Source organism: Bombyx mandarina, chromosome 06 (genome assembly GCF_030267445.1).
Source record: "Bombyx mandarina strain Sakado chromosome 06, ASM3026744v2".
Taxonomy (NCBI): domain Eukaryota; kingdom Metazoa; phylum Arthropoda; class Insecta; order Lepidoptera; family Bombycidae; genus Bombyx; species Bombyx mandarina.
The window spans coordinates 806,354-823,874 of NC_143213.1; the positions used below are offsets into that span (position 1 = coordinate 806,354).

The window sequence follows — 17,521 nt, forward strand, 5'->3', positions numbered from 1 at the left end:
GAATAATTTGAGACATTAATCAACTATTATGAAATTAAATTAAATGAGATGAGATGATATGGGATGAAATCTAATCTCAATAAAATGGTGGTCATTTACTGATATTTTTTGGAGGATCCCGAGAAGTTACGTCCAGCGACTTTGTTTCATTTTCCCACATTTGTGCACTTTCACAGATATTAAACAGCGCGTTCCCGCCAAAAAGTCCTTTGACTGATTATCTTTTTTTAAAGAGATTTTATGACCTGGTAACTAAGACTTTTAAGTCATTTCTTATTTTAATTTATTATGTTCTTATTTTTATAAAAATGATAATATGGAGTGAAATTAAATGAAACAAAGACAATTAATTTGTGACATTAATCAACTGGGATGAAATTAAATGAGATGCGATGAGATGATATGGGATGAAATATAATATAATCTCAGTAAAATGGTGGTCATTTACTGAGATTTTTTTCAGTGGACTTTTTGGAGGATCCCGAGAGGCTACGTCCAGTGGCTTTGTTTCATTTTCCCACATTTACAAGGGCAATAAAAAAAAAAAAACATTTGTGCACTTTCACAGATATTGAACAGTTAATAAATCACCGTTATTACACATTGAAACCCGAAGAAACACTAAATAAAACAAATCACACAACTTCACTCCTCGCGTTCCCGCCAAAAATTCTTTTGACTGATTATCCTATACTCCATTCCATAAATTAAATACTGTATTTACAAGTGCTTCCATTTCACAGAATTTTTATTTAGATACCCATCGATATATTACTCGATTATTATCGATCGATATTATACATCGATTATTATTTCTCTTTATAAGCGTGTTTTTTACATCTTTTTACAGCGCATTTTAGGATCGTTCCACTCGACGGTCGGCGTGACACTGGCGGCAAAACAGTGCTTAATATGAATCTAAGCACTGTTTTGTTTGGTTACTTTTGACGCCTTTACGCGGGATCTAGTGGTAATATATCGATGTAGATACCAAATAAAAATTATGTAAAAGCACTTTTTGCCTAAATTATATTAGCTACTTAAAAAATGTGAAACGTTCTCCAAAACCTTTGATTGTGTCTTTCAACTGTAATAGAGAATCTAACCTAGAATTAAATCAGAACCCATTGAATACAAAAGAAAAATGTGGAAAGATTAAATTACATTTGATTAGTTTGTTTAAAATTTAATTCTTAAGAGACTTCATATGACCTGTTTTCATTTTACAAATAGTGTTATGATTTTTATTGTAAGCTTTTCGTCTACAAATTAATTCTCAGACAAATTTTTTTGCAGATACTGCGAATTCTTTATGGTTTTGTATTAATTACAAAGTGTAACTCCAGACAAGGTCCTTGTGTACACAAGTTATTAAGCTTTGTGTTGGACGGTTAAATATAAGGGTATTGGATTCTGGAGGTGATGGGCTATGTAAAAACTAAGATGTTGCACTGTCTAGATGAGAAATTATTGTCTTCACTGAGGAGAAGACAATCATCTGTTTTAAACATTTAAATAAGCATTCCAATATTCGAAAACTGTAACCTTACATGTATCAAGTGTTGCCTGCCATTACTTACATATTCAAACTCCAATACTTTGTGGTGACATTGTTAAAACTTAATACACGACTATTAAAACATAGTCAATCATATTTTATACCAATTGAATTGACCATACATATGCATATATCATATTCCGTATACCTACAAAATATAAAAACCCGCCAGTCATTTGAAAAATTCGTTTTTGAAATAAACATAATTTTTGAAGAACACTTTGTTTGATTTATTCACTTTTTTATTTCTTTAGGTATTGCAGAACTATCTTTTGTCGTCACTGTTGTGGGCAGTTCAAGCCTTTAATTAAGTAGTTCTGTAAAAGATTTTCGACAAGGCTGGCAGCACTGACTGGCCCGTACCGAACCACCCTAAACGGTGAGGTAGGCTCTTTTCTGTTTTCAGAAAGTTTATTGAAAAACTTGCGCGTATTTATTGGTTGTTTATTTCAGTGTACACAAGTTTAATGCCTAAATTGTATTGAGGTAAGCAACTTTATGAACACATGAAATTATGCACAACTCATATTTTTTGATTATCGGCAATGATTTTTCACAAAAGGTTAATCTTCTAAATTCTTCATTATGTACTGTTGTAAAATGTTATTTACACTACTAGTGTAGTCAAAAAATATTAGTTATAAGCGTTTTGCTAATAAAGTACATAGAATTTCGATTTCAGTATTTGATGATTTCCTTATTGGTGATCACAGGAATCGCCATGCGTGCCGTCACAAAAGTTGGCGACGTTATGCATATACCTCTTTATAAAAACAATATATTTAGCACCACTTTTGATCCATTAACAATATTTTTTTTCCATATCTTAAAGTTAATTTTAAACCGACGATAAGAACAATGTAGATTAATTCTCGAAAACAACACACCCAAATCACAACCCAACCCTCAGAATTATTTATTTTGCTCAATAATGTAAATGTTTTAACACAATGGAAATTTAAAGTATATTAACAAAGTACATAGTAATTAATGATAAGCTGTTTGAGTAAAGCAGTATTTATTTTGTCAGTAATAATAAGTGAGATTGGAACAATTCTTGTGCAAAACAAAAACAAATGTAATAAGCATCTTTATCAATATTATAATATGACATATTTATTAATAATCTATAGGCAGGCAACCAGAATTATGAAACTAAGTTACTACTGCACAGACTGAATAGTACTCATTAAACAAGCAGAATATATGTGAGATGTATTTTGTACAGCCCAATTGTTGGCTAGTGGTCACAATTGCCTACAGACATCAATACCTGGGGCACAGCCAAGCTTTTGCTTACCGCACTTGAGACTTTTTGAAGCTTGTTTGAAGAACAACATGTCATAGTATGCAAGGAACAATATGGAAGAATGTTAGAAGTTAGAGAAGTAGTGATGGAAAAATTAGTGGACGGCATGATCTAAAAAATTCTCAAAATGTGCATTAAATTGTCTTATGTTCTTGTCATTTTCATTTATTTGCCAATTTAGGATAGTTGTTCTTTATGAATGAATTTCTTTTTTTCTTTCAAATTACTTTATCAGTGCATTACAGAATAGTATCCTCTGAACTAGGATTCTTTCTAGCCAGACACTTTAATACTGTAATTAATGTTAAGTGACGATGGCATTGTTACTGTCTTATCTTCATTATAATCCATCATAATTGTCCCAAAACTACCGAGAAAGCGTTGGTTTTTCTCTCAAGCTAATTAATAATCTCTACAGTTTTTAATTTTTTAGTTTAATGCATAACTTACTTCAATACGAATTGTCAAGATGTAAATAAATAAATGAACATAAAAATATTAATTAGATAAGTCATCTAATAATGAGAATTAAGTACATTGCCTGAACAATATTTTTATTTGTTTAATTTGTGAAACAGTACAGTACTGGTAATGTTACTGGATACTGGTAATTTTATTAGAATAGATGAGTAGTGAGAAATTACAAAACTGAGCTCCAACATAAAAAAATTTCTTAGTATCATTCAATCTTTGTATAATACATTTAAATAACAAAGCCTGATGTAAGTTAGTATGTTATTATTACAAATATATAACAGATGTCTTTTTAGAAAAATTAAAATCCAGTTTATATATGTTTATTTGCGTGTGTGTATGTTTATTTGCATTTTGGTGTTATGAGAAGGATAATTATTTTATTTGCAGGATTATTTGGAACAAGGCTGTCCAAAGTACATACCTTTACGTGCAAATTAAATTTACTACAAAAGCTGGAGGGCCGCAGAAAATATTTTTTTCAATTCAGAGTGATAAACACTTTCTGGGAATTTCCCCAATAATAATAAAAGATAGCTTCACTTTTAAATGATGTCCTGGGCTTGGAATGTTAAAAGAATAAAGATAAATGATATCAAATTTTGATTATATGTTATGACAAAGAATTCTATTATACAAACTATTTTCTGATTAAAACATCACAATCAGCATAAAAACAAGTCTTTGTTTGGACGGCCTTGATCTGGAAGGATAAAAGCATTCTAAGGATGACTTTGTTGCACAATTGCATGTATGAATTGATTTTTCAAAAGCTTTTCCTTTCTTCGACTGCCCCAATATCGTATCCCTTCTTTATGATATCCTTCCAAATGACATTCCCCGGCCTATTAATATTAATTGTTTATTAACTTTAGTCTATTCTAAACATGTAAATATTCTGTGTAAATTTTTATCTGCTAATAATATTTATCTCTAAAGTAGTTAGTCTAACATATATTTGTTTGTGCTGCTCTTAAAACCACAGATTCGCGTATGGAAAAACTGACCAAATTTATTTGTATTTAGATTTAGTATTTTTTTTCCTCTCTAAGCACCTGTCATTTTTGTAAATACTTTGAAATTGGCAAAATCAATGTCAAAGACCTCGGAGCCAAATTCTTAAAAAAAAAATAAGCTCATCCATTTGATTGTGTCTTCAGGGCAGCGTATAGCAGAAGGCTGTATCGCTCAGTGTCAACAACAGCGATGGTCATGGAGGCGTCCCCATCTCCGCAGAGCGTCGGCCGCGAATTCGTCCGCCAGTACTACACGCTCCTGAACAAGGCGCCCGCCCATCTCCATAGGTAATCTATACTAATATTATAAAGCTGAAGAGTTTGTTTGTTTGAACGCGCTAATCTCAGGAACTACTGGTGTGATTTTAAAAATTCTTTCAGTGTTAGATAGCCCATTTATTGAGGAAGAACATCACGCTAAGATAAGAGCACCAATAAAGAATGTTTCAAAATCGTTTTTTTTTCCTTTTGAGAGCTTCCGCTGCGTGCGCTGCAGAAACGGTTAAAGTTTCGCTAAAATAATGTATGACAGAATTGTTCCCCTTTAAAATATCTTAAAAAAATCCGCGAAAGCATATGTCTATATGTTAAGGTTGGCTCACTATAACGTTTTTTATGCTAACCAAATTTGTTCTAAAATAAATGTGAACTATTTCACGCGGACGAAGTCGCGGGCAAAAGCTAGTCCTTTGATATTCTATTTGTCCTTCCTCCCATTAAATGGTACTTGTGCACCATAGCTATTAAGCACGGTCGCGCGTTTTTGACCACTTACATCTTTCGCTTATGTTTTTAAGTTTCTGAGGCTCGCATGGTACACACGGTGAAGTGTATTCTCCACTAGTGCACACAGTTTGCAGTTCATTATTCATGTAATACACATTACATTGGTAATGTCATAGACTACAATTGCGTTTATGCTGCTTTCTTGTGTCTCGTATAAGCATTAACCAATAAAATAAACTATATCTTTTGGACAGCTATTTAGGGTCGATGTGATTAAGAGACGCCTTTTCTTGGTACTATTGGTAGGACCTCTTGTCAGTCCGCACGGGTAGGTACCACCACCCTGCCTATTTCTGCCGTGAAGCAGTAATGCGTTTCGGTTTGAAGGGTGGGGCAGCCGTTGTAATTACACTTGAGACCTTAGAACTTATATCTCAAGGTAGGTGGCGCATTTACGTTGTAGATGACTTCTAAGCAATAAAAAAAAAACAAAAAAAAGGAACAATACGATACATATGATTTTAGTACCTGTATTTAGATAGCAATTAAGTTGTTAATCAGTAAAAGTATCAAATAAATAAAATACTTTCTGTCTCAACAGTCTCCATGTGAGTCATGCTCGTTTATCGATAAGCAATTTCGTCTTCATTTATTATTGTTTGAACGTGCTGTAGTTGACGTGATCTTACACTGTCCTATCCGTTATCAGTTGTTTGACGTCAGCGACGATTTTAAGTACGAACCTAGTAACCAAAATAAATAAACAGCTCACAATAAGATGGATGAAAGACTAGTTAATGAGCCATCCGATATGAAGTAGAAAACGAACAAAACAACGTGAATTTCGCTAGCCCCTTGAGACAACACAATGAGGTCATAACTCCCCTGTAGTTAAGATTTTTCCTTATGCAAACAGAAGAGATCTGCCTAAACCAATCTCAAATAATATTGGGACCGGGATTTGATGGAGCAAAAGAGGTGTACTTGTACACATGGCCATCAATACCAACACACTCTTATAGATTTAAACGAGCAATTCTTGTATATATATAATCTGAATCTCGGAAACGGCTCCAACGATTTACATCAAATTTAGTATACAGGGGATTTCGGTGGCGATAAATCGATCTAGCTACGATTTATTTTCAGAAAATGTTGTTTTATTCGTGTTTTCAATAATCAACTCTTCCTGACATCTATTGGCCAATAATAATACTATTTTTCTTAATTGAGGGCAACTAACCGCTTTAAAGACACAACAAGATGGCGTTATAAAAAAAAAATCGGTCATCATCTAGTGTAAATAAAAATGCAGACTAAAGCATTTCCGGATGCATCGTCTTTAAATAAAACAATTTATTATTGAAAACGTAACAGAGCAGATTTGGCTTTAGTAGTAGAAACACATCGAGCGGTGAAAGGTTATTTGGCTTAAGCTACAGTTTTGCAATTTCACAGGAGAGCAATTTAAAAGTTTAAAATTTGGAAAAAATTTCATTATATAAACACTTCTTCACTTCTGCTATTTAAATGGGGTAAACATAATTGAAGTTCAATTAAAACACATCGAATTGTTGAAACTGATACCAAATAAAACGGACCTTTAATTACAAAGATAAAAGTCGCGTGTTAATCTCAATATCGCTTAAAGCCAATAACCTTTTATCCCACGATATAATGTGTACAATTTCTTTTATATTTGTATTTCAAATAAACTCAGGGTCAGTCACAGTTTTCTTTATTAAAAATACCTTCTGGACCCCTTAACAGTACTGGTGGTAGGACCTCTTGTGAGTTACTGGTGGTAGGACCTCTTGTGAGTTACTGGTGGTAGGACCTCTTGTGAGTTACTGGTGGTAGGACCTCTTGTGAGTCCGCACGGGTAGGTACCACCACCTTGCCTATTTCTGCCGTGAAGCAGTAATGCGTTTCGGTTTGAAGGGTGGGGCAGCCGTTGTAACTATAATTGAGACCTTAGAACTTATATCTCAAGGTGGGTGGCGCATTTACGTTGTAGATGTCTATGGGCTCCAGTAACCACTTAACACCAGGTGGGCTGTGAGCTCGTCCACTCATCTAAGCAATAAAAAAAAAAAAAACTTCGGCTTAAGTTGTTCACGACATTATCCAATTTATTTTTTCCTACCGATTCACTGGACGGGTTGGTGAGCTCACGGACTCAAACTGAGAGAATTTGCTATATCCAAACAGATTATTGAAAATAACTGTAGATGTATGTCCTCTCGCATTTCAGTCCAGACATTGTTCTAAATAATTCAACTTTAAAGTACTCAATGTGGCGTGATCGGTAAAATAGCGAGCGCTATGACATGACCTTCTTCAAACGAGGCTTGTGGAGAGTATTAAACGGTAGGCAGCGGCTTGGCTCTGCCCTGGCATTGCTGACGTCCATGAGTTACGGCGACCACTACCATCAGGTGGACCGTATGCTCGTCTGCCTGTTCGGGCAATAAAAAATAGCTGGAAAAATAATGTATAACGGGAATTGGGCAATTTTCAAATACTAGTGTTCCCGCCGTAGTCGAAATTCGACTATAATTAATTAAAATTATAAGTTTGGACATTATTATGGTTCTATATTCCAAAACTATCATATTTCTATAGTGATAGATTTCGCCAAGACAAATACTCGTAATATTCAAGATAAAGAATATTAACCTATTCTCACTTTGACTACAGACTTTAAGCAATAACAAAAGTTTAACAATAAACAAAGACTACAGGTATACATTTAAGTGCGTGTGTGTGTCAAATAGATGATAGTGTGTGTAATGTTTTCTTTATTGATTTAATGTATTTTTAAGGCATAATTTAAGAATTGTTTTAGCATTCTGCACTTCTCTATATTCTCTATAAGTGTGGGAAATTTCATACTCCTCCATCCGCGCAATTTTCGTAAAAAGGGGTACAAAGTTTTTGCTTCGCGTATTAATATATAGATTTAGTTAGTTATAAATAGTCTAAATAAATATTCTTATAAATTTTATAACGAATTCCGTAAAATTCATACACGGGCTTATAAATCATAAGTGATCTAGCTACTGTTAGCTTAATGACGAGACGTCACGAGAAATTACTTTATTGACTGAGTGTGGGTCACCTGGCCGCCTATCCTTTGTATTCTTGTTTTTTATTCACACAAATCTGTTTTTTAGTTAGCAAACAACAAAATGATTTAAGTGGGTAGTTAAGTTAAGTGGGAACTAGAATTCAACATTGGAAAAATAAGGTCGAATCACGAATTTTAATGAGGTTTTTTTACGTAAACTGTATTTTTAGGTAAATTATTTAAATAAATCATGTATTGACACGATCTCTTATATATCTATAATAATCTATACATATAAATAAAATTAGTGTCTGTTTGTAATATTGAAATAACTGCTTTTTACTACATCCATATGAATATATATACGGTATATACATTTTTACAATTTTTGTCTGTCTTTTTGTTTGTTCCGGCTAATCTTTAGAACGGCTGGACCGATTTTGATGAGACTTTCACTAATAAGTAGCTAATGATATAAGGAGTAACTTAGGCTACTTTTTTTAGACTAGCTTCGCCCCGCAGTTATTGTTGTACCGCGCGAAACATGGCGGGACTCGCCTATCAATAATAAAATTTAATGTTTCCGAAGCGAAGCGAGGGCGAGTCGCTAGTGTATAATAAATTAGAAATCATAACACAATGCAATATTCGGACCATGGTTATCCAAAAAATTAGGCCAGTAGATGCTGAAATTATAGCAATTTCTGAAATCTGTTGCTAACTGGACCGCAGCCAATAGGACCTTGTTTAAAATTCAACTTTTTCTTTTTTCTACCTAAGCTGACCTTGAGAGGCCATTTCAGCGTAGCCCTAACAAGTAGGTGAGCTCACGGAGCTTAAACCTGACGACGTTGCTAACAATAACCCTAGCAAGAGTAGCGCTTTGCAGAATCTACCACAGGATCGGAAACGCGATTCACTGAGAAGATCCGGCGAGAAACTCAGTGGGCTGTGTCTATGGGTTAATTTAGTCGCGGAGCCCTTCGTCGCAAGCGACGGGTTCGACGAGAACGATGACAGGAAAATTCAACAGTAAATCATCAGTAATACGTGAAAGTCTATCTCTAACTATAAGAAAACACATTCGTTACAATGACTTGTGGGCCACTGATTGTATGCTAATGGTATTATGTCAGAAATGCTCCCTGAAATATTAACAACAATTTGCATTTTTTATATTTATCGAACAAAGGACGCTCGAAAGCACAGAACTCAAACAACCACAATACGATACAATATGAATTATAAATAAATGAGAAAATAAAAATGTTGTTTTGTCGTTTTTCTTCAGATTCTACAACAATTACTCGTCGTTCATCCACGGCGGTCTCGACGCCCCCAACCGCGAGACGCTTCCCGTGGTCGGACAGAAGCAGATCCACAATCGCATCCAGCAGCTCAACTTCCGCGACTGCCATGCCAAGATCAGTCAGGTAATGAAGCATACAGATATAGACTGTAGCAAAAGAAGGTGCTTTTCGATTTGATTGAAGCTAAAGTCGTTAAAAAAGTCGAAGCTAACTAATCTTTCAAAAAAAAAGGTGATATGTTGCAAATTCAGCCCGCATAGTTACAATTTGCGTAATTACTGTTGGTAAGACGTCTTGTGAGTCCGCACGGGTAGGTACCACCGCCCTGCCTATTTCTGCCGTGAAGCAGTAATGCGTTTCGATTTGAAGGGTGGAGCAGCCGTTGTACTGTTAAAAGTAAGACCATTTACGTTCTAGATGTCTGTGGGCTCCGGTAACCACTTAAAAACAGGTGAGCCGTGAGCTCGTCCAGCTATCTAACCAATAAAAAAATAAATAAAAAAAATTGGCAATATGTGGGAAAGTCCAACAACTTTGCCTTAGTCACATAAATTGTTTGGAAATTTCTTGGTTAGTAATATATTTATAGTGTTTTGGCACTAACCACGTAACGAAAGTGGCGATCAGGACACACTAGATTCAATTCGCAATTCGTTTTGTAAAGGTGGACGCTCAAGCGACCCTCGGCAACGGCGTCGTGGTCCAAGTGACCGGCGAGCTGTCCAACGGCGGGGCTCCGATGCGCCGCTTCACGCAGACCTTCGTACTGGCCGCGCAGTCTCCGAAGAAGTATTACGTTCACAACGACATCTTCCGTTATCAGGTAACTCTTCACACTTAGAAGCTCTTACCAAACTTGTTATGGTTTTTGTATGATTGTGTTTAGGCGTATTGTGAACCCGTCCGATGCCAGCCTACTGAGTTTCTCGCCGGATCTTCTCAGTGGGACGCGTTTCCGATCCGGGGGTAGATTCTGCGAAGCACGACTCTTGCTAGGGTCAGTGTTAGCAACACTCCGCTTTGAGCCCTGTGAGCTCACCCACACACATTAGGGTGAAGCTGAAATAGCCTCTCAAGGCTATCAGCATAGGTAGGAGAAAAAAAAACAGTCCGATTTAGTGTAACTGTGCTATTTATTCCTATTGGTTTGAATCACGCTGTGATGTCTAGGAGTTCCAGTAAACAATTGATATTGAATGGGTATTCGGCCTCCAATCCAGTAAAAGTAAGCACTTTTTAGGGGCTCCGTCGCCGAATACCAACATGTAAACCCCAGACTTATAAACCGGCTTTTAAAATGAAAGTCTTTACCGGTCAAAGTTTTTAATATAAGTTCAGAATGCAGTTTCAAATCTGATAGGAATATGCAAGAAACTCAGTACTCTTGCTCGTTTCCAAATATTTTATAACATCTTACTATATGTGATAAGAGTTTTTTAATATATTTAGACTACATTAAATACTAACCGATCAAATTAAAATTATTCACTCGAACATATTACACATTTAACTAACAAATAACACACAAATGGATTAAACGTGTTGCATCATATTGACAACTTTCAATTAAAAACACAAATTTCATTAACCGCCACCCTTGTTAAAACTTAGGAGTTATCTTATTGCAATCATAATTTAATAATAGAAATAACAGAGAGCTTGTGGTGTTTTTCTTCATTTCAGGGATTTATTCTACATATACTTTGAATTTGCACTATGATTATTCTTCAATTCCACTGAACTTGTGTCACAGGAGTTTGATTCTCACGATCTAATCAGTTAAAACATTCATAAAATGAATGAATTCCAGGACATAGTGTTTTCGGACGAAGAAGGCGAAGGATCTGGTCGCTCTGAAGGCGAAGAGGAGGAGAGCGCCGCCAACGCGGGGGCCTATTTCCCTCCCCCGCCCAACGCGTTCCCCTCGGCGCCCTTCCCGCAGCCGCCGCACGCCCCCCTCGTGTCCCCCCCGCCGCCCGCGCCCGCCCCCCCGGCGCCGCAGCAGCCCGCGCACCACCTCAACGGACACCCGCAGCAACACGACGACGTGTCCCGGCACCTCGTTGCCGCTCTACAAGGTAACAAACAAATCATTCAACGCACAGAAACACTGGTGTCAATAGTTTTTTTTTTATTGCCTTTATAGGCATACGAGAATACGGACCACCTGATAGTGAGTGGTTACTGTCGCTCATGGACGTCAGTAATGACAGGGGCAGAAACAAGCCGCTGCCTACTATTAACTACTCTCCATAAACTTCGTTTGAAGATACTATAGTGCCATATAGTATAGCAGCGTATACTTAGCCAATAATATATAGTACAGTACAGTGTAAACGTGTCCATAACAATGTATGGTGCGTAATATTGTTGTGCTATGAGCTATACTACTATAAACTATATGCTATTATATTATAGCGTAGTCTGAAAGCTGCTTTATCATCACAATGTAGAGTTGTGATCGTGGTGCATAAAATAAAACTGTTCCACTGTTGTTCTTTAATTGTTCTCTCCCAAATATTTTCTGTTATTATAATTGTGGTTTGTTATTTGTCCCTCGCATTCGCAGGATATTTTACTCCGAACATATAAAAGTCAAACACACCATTTCAACAATATCTATAATGTGTACAATATTAAAATATAAACCAAAAGTAAAGTAAACAACGCTAGGAACTAGAAGTTACAAATTAAAACTAAAATTACGTTTTTACATTCTGATTAAATCGACGCGCGCGAATCTCGCAGTATGACGTCACGGGACACCTGCGCGTTCGGGATCTCCGATGGAACCCGATGACGCCCGAGTGCGACCGATTTAAGTCTTGCTAATTTAATCGTCATCGCCATCTTGTCTTACTCTGTCATTCTCTTTTCTTTTTCTTACCGTATTCTCTCACTCACATGTTAACGCTCCGTGCCACACTCATTTTCATATGTTTCGTTCTTACCAATATTCTTACCAATATTATAAAAAACAAAATTATGATCACGGTCTGAAAATTTTCACCTGTTCTTATGCATCAGCTGCATTGCTGAGACATATAAATGGCTCATCTCCGGTCACGTGCTAACTTAACGTAGACAACAGCTCAGTCAATCTTTAAATTTAAAATAAAATACGTCACAGCGTGCCTCGTTGGGTAAGACGTGTTGTGTCGACTGTGTGTTGCTCGAGCTTCTCGTGCTGCACACCTGAGGCATGTCCCGTTGGTTCCAGCCACGACCGCGCCCAGCGAGCCGGAGCCCGAGCGGAGCGCCACCCCGCCCCCCGCCCCCGCGCCGCTCGACGCCGCGCCCGAGCCGGAGCCCGAGCGCGAACCCACTCCGCCACCACAACCAGGTGCGTATACTGTACTTGAAGTGGTACCAACGTTAAACAACCGAACAGGAGCGCTTAACAAAAAAATATGTATATATGTGAATTGAATGCGATAACTTATCGCGTCAACAGAAGTTTGACATCCGTAGTAACAAATAATTATTTACTGTTAGCAACCGTCCCTCCGGAACCGAAGACCTACGCGAACCTCCTGAAGTCGGGGTCGAGTCAGGCTCAGCGCGCGATGCCGGCGGTGGTGGCGAGCAGCGCGCCGCCCCGCGCCCCCCGGCCCGCGCCGCCCCCCGGCCTGCCCCCCGCCCCGGAGGCGGCGCGGCGCTACTCGGACGCGCAGCAGCTGTTCCTGGGCAACCTGCCGCCCGGCGCCAGCGAGGACGAGCTGCGCGCGCTGTTCGCGCAGTTCGGGCCCGTCGCCGAGCTGCGCGTGCACGCCAAGAGCGCGCCGCCCGGCCAGCCGCGCCTGCCCAACTACGGCTTCATCACGTACGAGAGCTCGCAGGCCGCCAGCGAGTGCCTGAGCGCGGCGCCGCTCTACTTCCCGCCGGACAGCGCCGACGCCGTCAAGCTCAACGTGGAGGAGAAGAAGGCGCGCGGCCGCGAGCCCCCGCCCCGCGCGCGCCGCCCGCCCTCCTCGGCCCGCGCCCCCCGCCCCGCCTACCGGCGCTAGGCCCCGCCAGCCCCCGCCACCCGCTGCGGACGCGCCCGGTGTACACTCCTGTATGTTACTTATATAACTTGCCTCCCTCACTCACATAAACTATTATACATCTGCCGCAGTTCTATTTTAGTTAAAAATCATTACGAAAATTAATTACATTCCTCTCGGTTGAAAGTAATGTTAAAAATTGTATCCATGTTCACGGTGACGAAGTTCTATGTAATACTCGCCACATGTAACACTGATTGCATTAAATTCACCAATTTATTCATTTGTAGTTTAAAATTATGAGATAAAAAAGATCTCAAGACTTTTTTGACTGCAGACCTTAGTTAATTGTTTAACTGTACGAGGACCGCTCGCCTCGCCGCTCTGATCTGTTGAACTTCTCTGTTCATTAAAGATATATAAATGAGTTCTGCTTTTGCATTCCACACGAAATGAATTGTAATGCAGTCACACACATACAGTTGGTGCCACAATACAATTTCCTTTCTGCAACAGATAAATTAGCTTTTCGTTAGTACGGCAATCTGACAATGGCATTAGCGTAGTCAATGTCAAAAGACTGCCGGCCAGGGAGCCACGCTAGTACGTACAGAAGACCAGGTCATTTTCACAAATTGTAATGTCCGCAGCGGTACTTAATTTCTAATACATTTTTATTTTTACATTAACAACGCTTCGCAATTCGCTTAACATGAATATTTCGTTTAAGTAGTTAGATAGTAAATTAATTTCTTATTTTAATAATTAATTAATAGCAACGGAATTCCGTTGGTGTGACCAATTTGCAAAAAAAAAAAAATTATAGAAGTCGATTAAATTTCTAAACGTTTCTACTGTAGGTACAACGATTTACTGATATGATTTAGTCGTTAACAAAACGTTTTGGGAAATGTACACATTTATGATTTACGAAATTTCGTGAACTGGTCACACCGACGACAATTCGCACATCAATTTCTAATTTCCAAGCCTAACAAGGACGGTTGGTTGTAATTAAAAAGAAACATAAATGTAGTTTGTTCATATCACTCTAGTTTGATTCGTAGTTGGGATTTGTGATATCGTTTGTCTGGTAAATCCTCGAGCACCGCGCAGTGCCCGGGGTGCTCCCTGGCGCCCGGGGCTCCTTGGCGAGTGCGACATGAAGTTCGAGAATATTCTTCCAGTGTCCAAACGTGTCGTGGCCAATGTTACCAATTAAACCGTCGATAATATATATATATAACAAAAAAATCTATATATGTATTCAAAACAACCCATCGTTCTTAGCGAGAACAATGTTGTAAAGGCTGTACGGTAGCTGAGATGTCGACATTCTTTGTAATTTTTTTGTTGAAACTACAAATTGTTTTCTCGCCCCGAACACAAATACCCTCAAAATACTTGTAACTTTTGTATGTGCATATTTCGTCTATAAGTTTGCGATTCGAATAAATTACAAGAGTCAAGATTCAAGTCAGCATGAGCACCGAGATCGTATGTAGTTTGCAGTGCGTCCACAACTAACTATTACTGCCGCATCCCACCGCCGGCCCTAGTGTCGGGGGTGGGGTACTGTTGTCCAGCCCTCTCGATATTCCAAACCTCATGTCTGACTATCGGCGGTTCGCCTTTACCACCAAGTCATGCATAATAATGTGATTGTAAAATATGTATTCGCTCTTACGCGGTTTTAAATCTGATGATAGGTTAATATGTAACTTTTATGTATTTATTGGTTTGCCGTAAATTGACTCTGGATACGCATCTCGATACACGAAAAATTTTCGAAAAAGCAGTAAATAATAAAGCAGTAATTTGTATAAGAAGGTTAGATGGGGACATATCATCTGTGTGTTTGATCAGGCGAGAATTCTAAACGTGCGTAGTGCTGTCTCGCTCGCATCCACAGTATGTGCGAGCGAGACGCACAGAGCTGTTCACAACTTGCCTTCGAAACTATAGCAGTGCTCGTTTTAATATGAGGCTGTCAGCGCAAAAGTGGCCTAACCTACAATTTTTCATATTCATGCCTATGTATTATAATAATATAAAACATAAATTTTGATGCAAGGCCTGCAACATCATAAATTTTGATAGGCCTGTTGCCTATACCTAGTTTCAACCACAGATAATAAATGGCTTTTAAACATTATTTTTGGGTGCGAAGCAGTGTAAAAGTAAATTCAAACCTCGTTATCTCCACACTAACTATGGTAAGCTCAAGCCACTTTTGCGCTGACGGCCTCATACATTATGTTAAATAAATTAAAAACGCCCACTAACGATGACACGGTCAAGTGCTTTTATCTATGTATCTCAAATCAAACTTAAATTAGTCTTACAACTACTGTCTAGCGTCATTAGAGTTTATATTTTACATATAAATGATGAGAATTAATGCTATTGTCATTTTAGCTGTTTGACTTACTGTTGACTTATTTGAAAAATCATCATGTTTAGATAATTTCTGTCAAAATTATTCTATCAATTCGATTCTTATTATTCAATTTAAATGTTATAATTTTCGTTCTTTTTAAGAGTATATAATCAAAAAGAACATACTATATATCATATATATATCTTCTTTCAGTTTCATTTATGAGAGTTTACGCTTTATAGAGAAGTTTATTGAATAGCATTAATCCTCATTATTTACGTATACTATGAATAGTAACAACTATTTCAAAGCTTGTAAAATATGTCGATGTTTTAATTTTAACCGTATCGATAAAACTGCTTGCCACATTGAACTTGTGCTGCGCTATTTGAGGACGAAAATTGTAACTAAAATTTATTCCCAAACTGACGGTATACGATGCAAATTAAAAAAATAGATATGTCTTAACGGTATAGCCTTTTTGGGTGGAAAGAATTTGCCTGTAATGATTTATACCTGCGAATGGATATTTGCTATATTTCAGTTATTCGCTGTTTATTGGAATTGTCGAATGAACAGCGAATAACTGAAATTTCTGATCACTTACATTGGTAAGTGATCAGAAATCTGTGTAAAATTTGATTACTATACGAGGTGACTAGCACCGCCATGTGATGCGATAAGTTTCTCAGTAACTGCATTAATTTCTATTTTGTTTATTTTAGACGTTAAGTCATCTGTGGAATTACAGCTTTCACGAAAAGAACGAAAAAGTCTTATGTTATTTTCGTCCTCATAAAAGCTATAAATAATTTTATAATTGAATTGGTGTTCTCTTTCTCGCTTACCATTAACTGAACGCTCGTGAGAGAGACAGATAATTTTCGGTTCGTTATAAACGTTTTTTTGTTTGTTTAAAAATAGGGAAGGACTACCTTATGTCGATGTTTTTGTTTTTTTATACGATTGTCTTCGCGTCTCTGTAACGTAACGAGTTAGTTTTTAGCGGCTAGTTGTGGCCGGTAAGGGACGATAACTTTTCTCGACACATTAAACAGGAATTTAATAAAACTGGGTGATCTCAAAAACTTATTATTTTTGATGTTTAACTCATCTTCCTTAGTATCTATAGTATTCGTATTAGTCACGTCACCAAAAGGACAATATTGCAAATTGTTTTACTGTAAAGATTTAGAATTGTTTTTTTTTAAACATTGATTAAGAAATAATTTTTGAAAATCAATAAAAATCCTCTTTCAAAATCGATGAAATGTTTGAAAGTGAGATAAACTGAACGCATTAAAAATTTGAATCTAACAAAGGTGGTCCCGTCTCGCGCCTCTGTAGACATGTGAAAGTACTTGTGTTTGGTATGTAGTTCGTTATTTTTATAACAATAAAATTATCGAACATTCACTGTGTTTTATTTCTAGTAATTTCTATGTCCTCGCCTGTTTTATGACTGGATACATCAAATGTCTTGACTGATTTAACAGAAAGCATTTCATTGTTCTAGAAGTTCAGCTAAGTTTAGGCTGGTTACTGAGGCCCATAGACATCACCCTAATACTGGCGCACGTGAGTGGGAGTCTGGTGTATTGTGTAATCATTCATCCGACCGAGACGCATATTTGCATTATAAATTTCCTTGTACAGACATCGAATTATTGAGTTAGGGAATATTCTTTAAAT

At 37.4% G+C, this 17,521-nt stretch overlaps 1 protein-coding gene across 2 annotated transcripts; it reads left to right on the forward strand.

The window, feature by feature from the left end:
* Positions 1-1,857: 1,857 nt before the first annotated feature.
* Positions 1,858-17,243, forward strand: rin (ras GTPase-activating protein-binding protein 2). Of its 2 annotated transcripts, none has more exons than XM_089728244.1 (7): positions 1,858-1,942; positions 4,502-4,645; positions 9,445-9,586; positions 10,128-10,286; positions 11,274-11,541; positions 12,684-12,806; positions 12,959-17,243. In XM_089728244.1, the coding sequence occupies exons 2-7, from the start codon at positions 4,548-4,550 to the stop codon at positions 13,468-13,470; spliced, it is 1,302 nt and encodes a 433-aa protein (XP_089584370.1). In that variant the 5' UTR covers positions 1,858-1,942; positions 4,502-4,547; the 3' UTR covers positions 13,471-17,243. The 2 variants fall into 2 exon arrangements, with proteins under 2 accessions (XP_089584370.1, XP_028035159.2); XM_028179358.2 differs by having other exon boundaries at positions 1,885-2,044.
* Positions 17,244-17,521: the final 278 nt, after the last annotated feature.

Bases quoted from the DNA above. Each gene is read 5' to 3' on its own strand.
- rin (XM_089728244.1), top strand. From the start codon at position 4,548: ATGGTCATGGAGGCGTCCCCATCTCCGCAGAGCGTCGGCCGCGAATTC. The intron at 9,587-10,127 runs GTAATGAAGCAT...CGTTTTGTAAAG, and splicing joins GCCATGCCAAGATCAGTCAG to GTGGACGCTCAAGCGACCCT. The intron at 10,287-11,273 runs GTAACTCTTCAC...AATGAATTCCAG, and splicing joins ACGACATCTTCCGTTATCAG to GACATAGTGTTTTCGGACGA.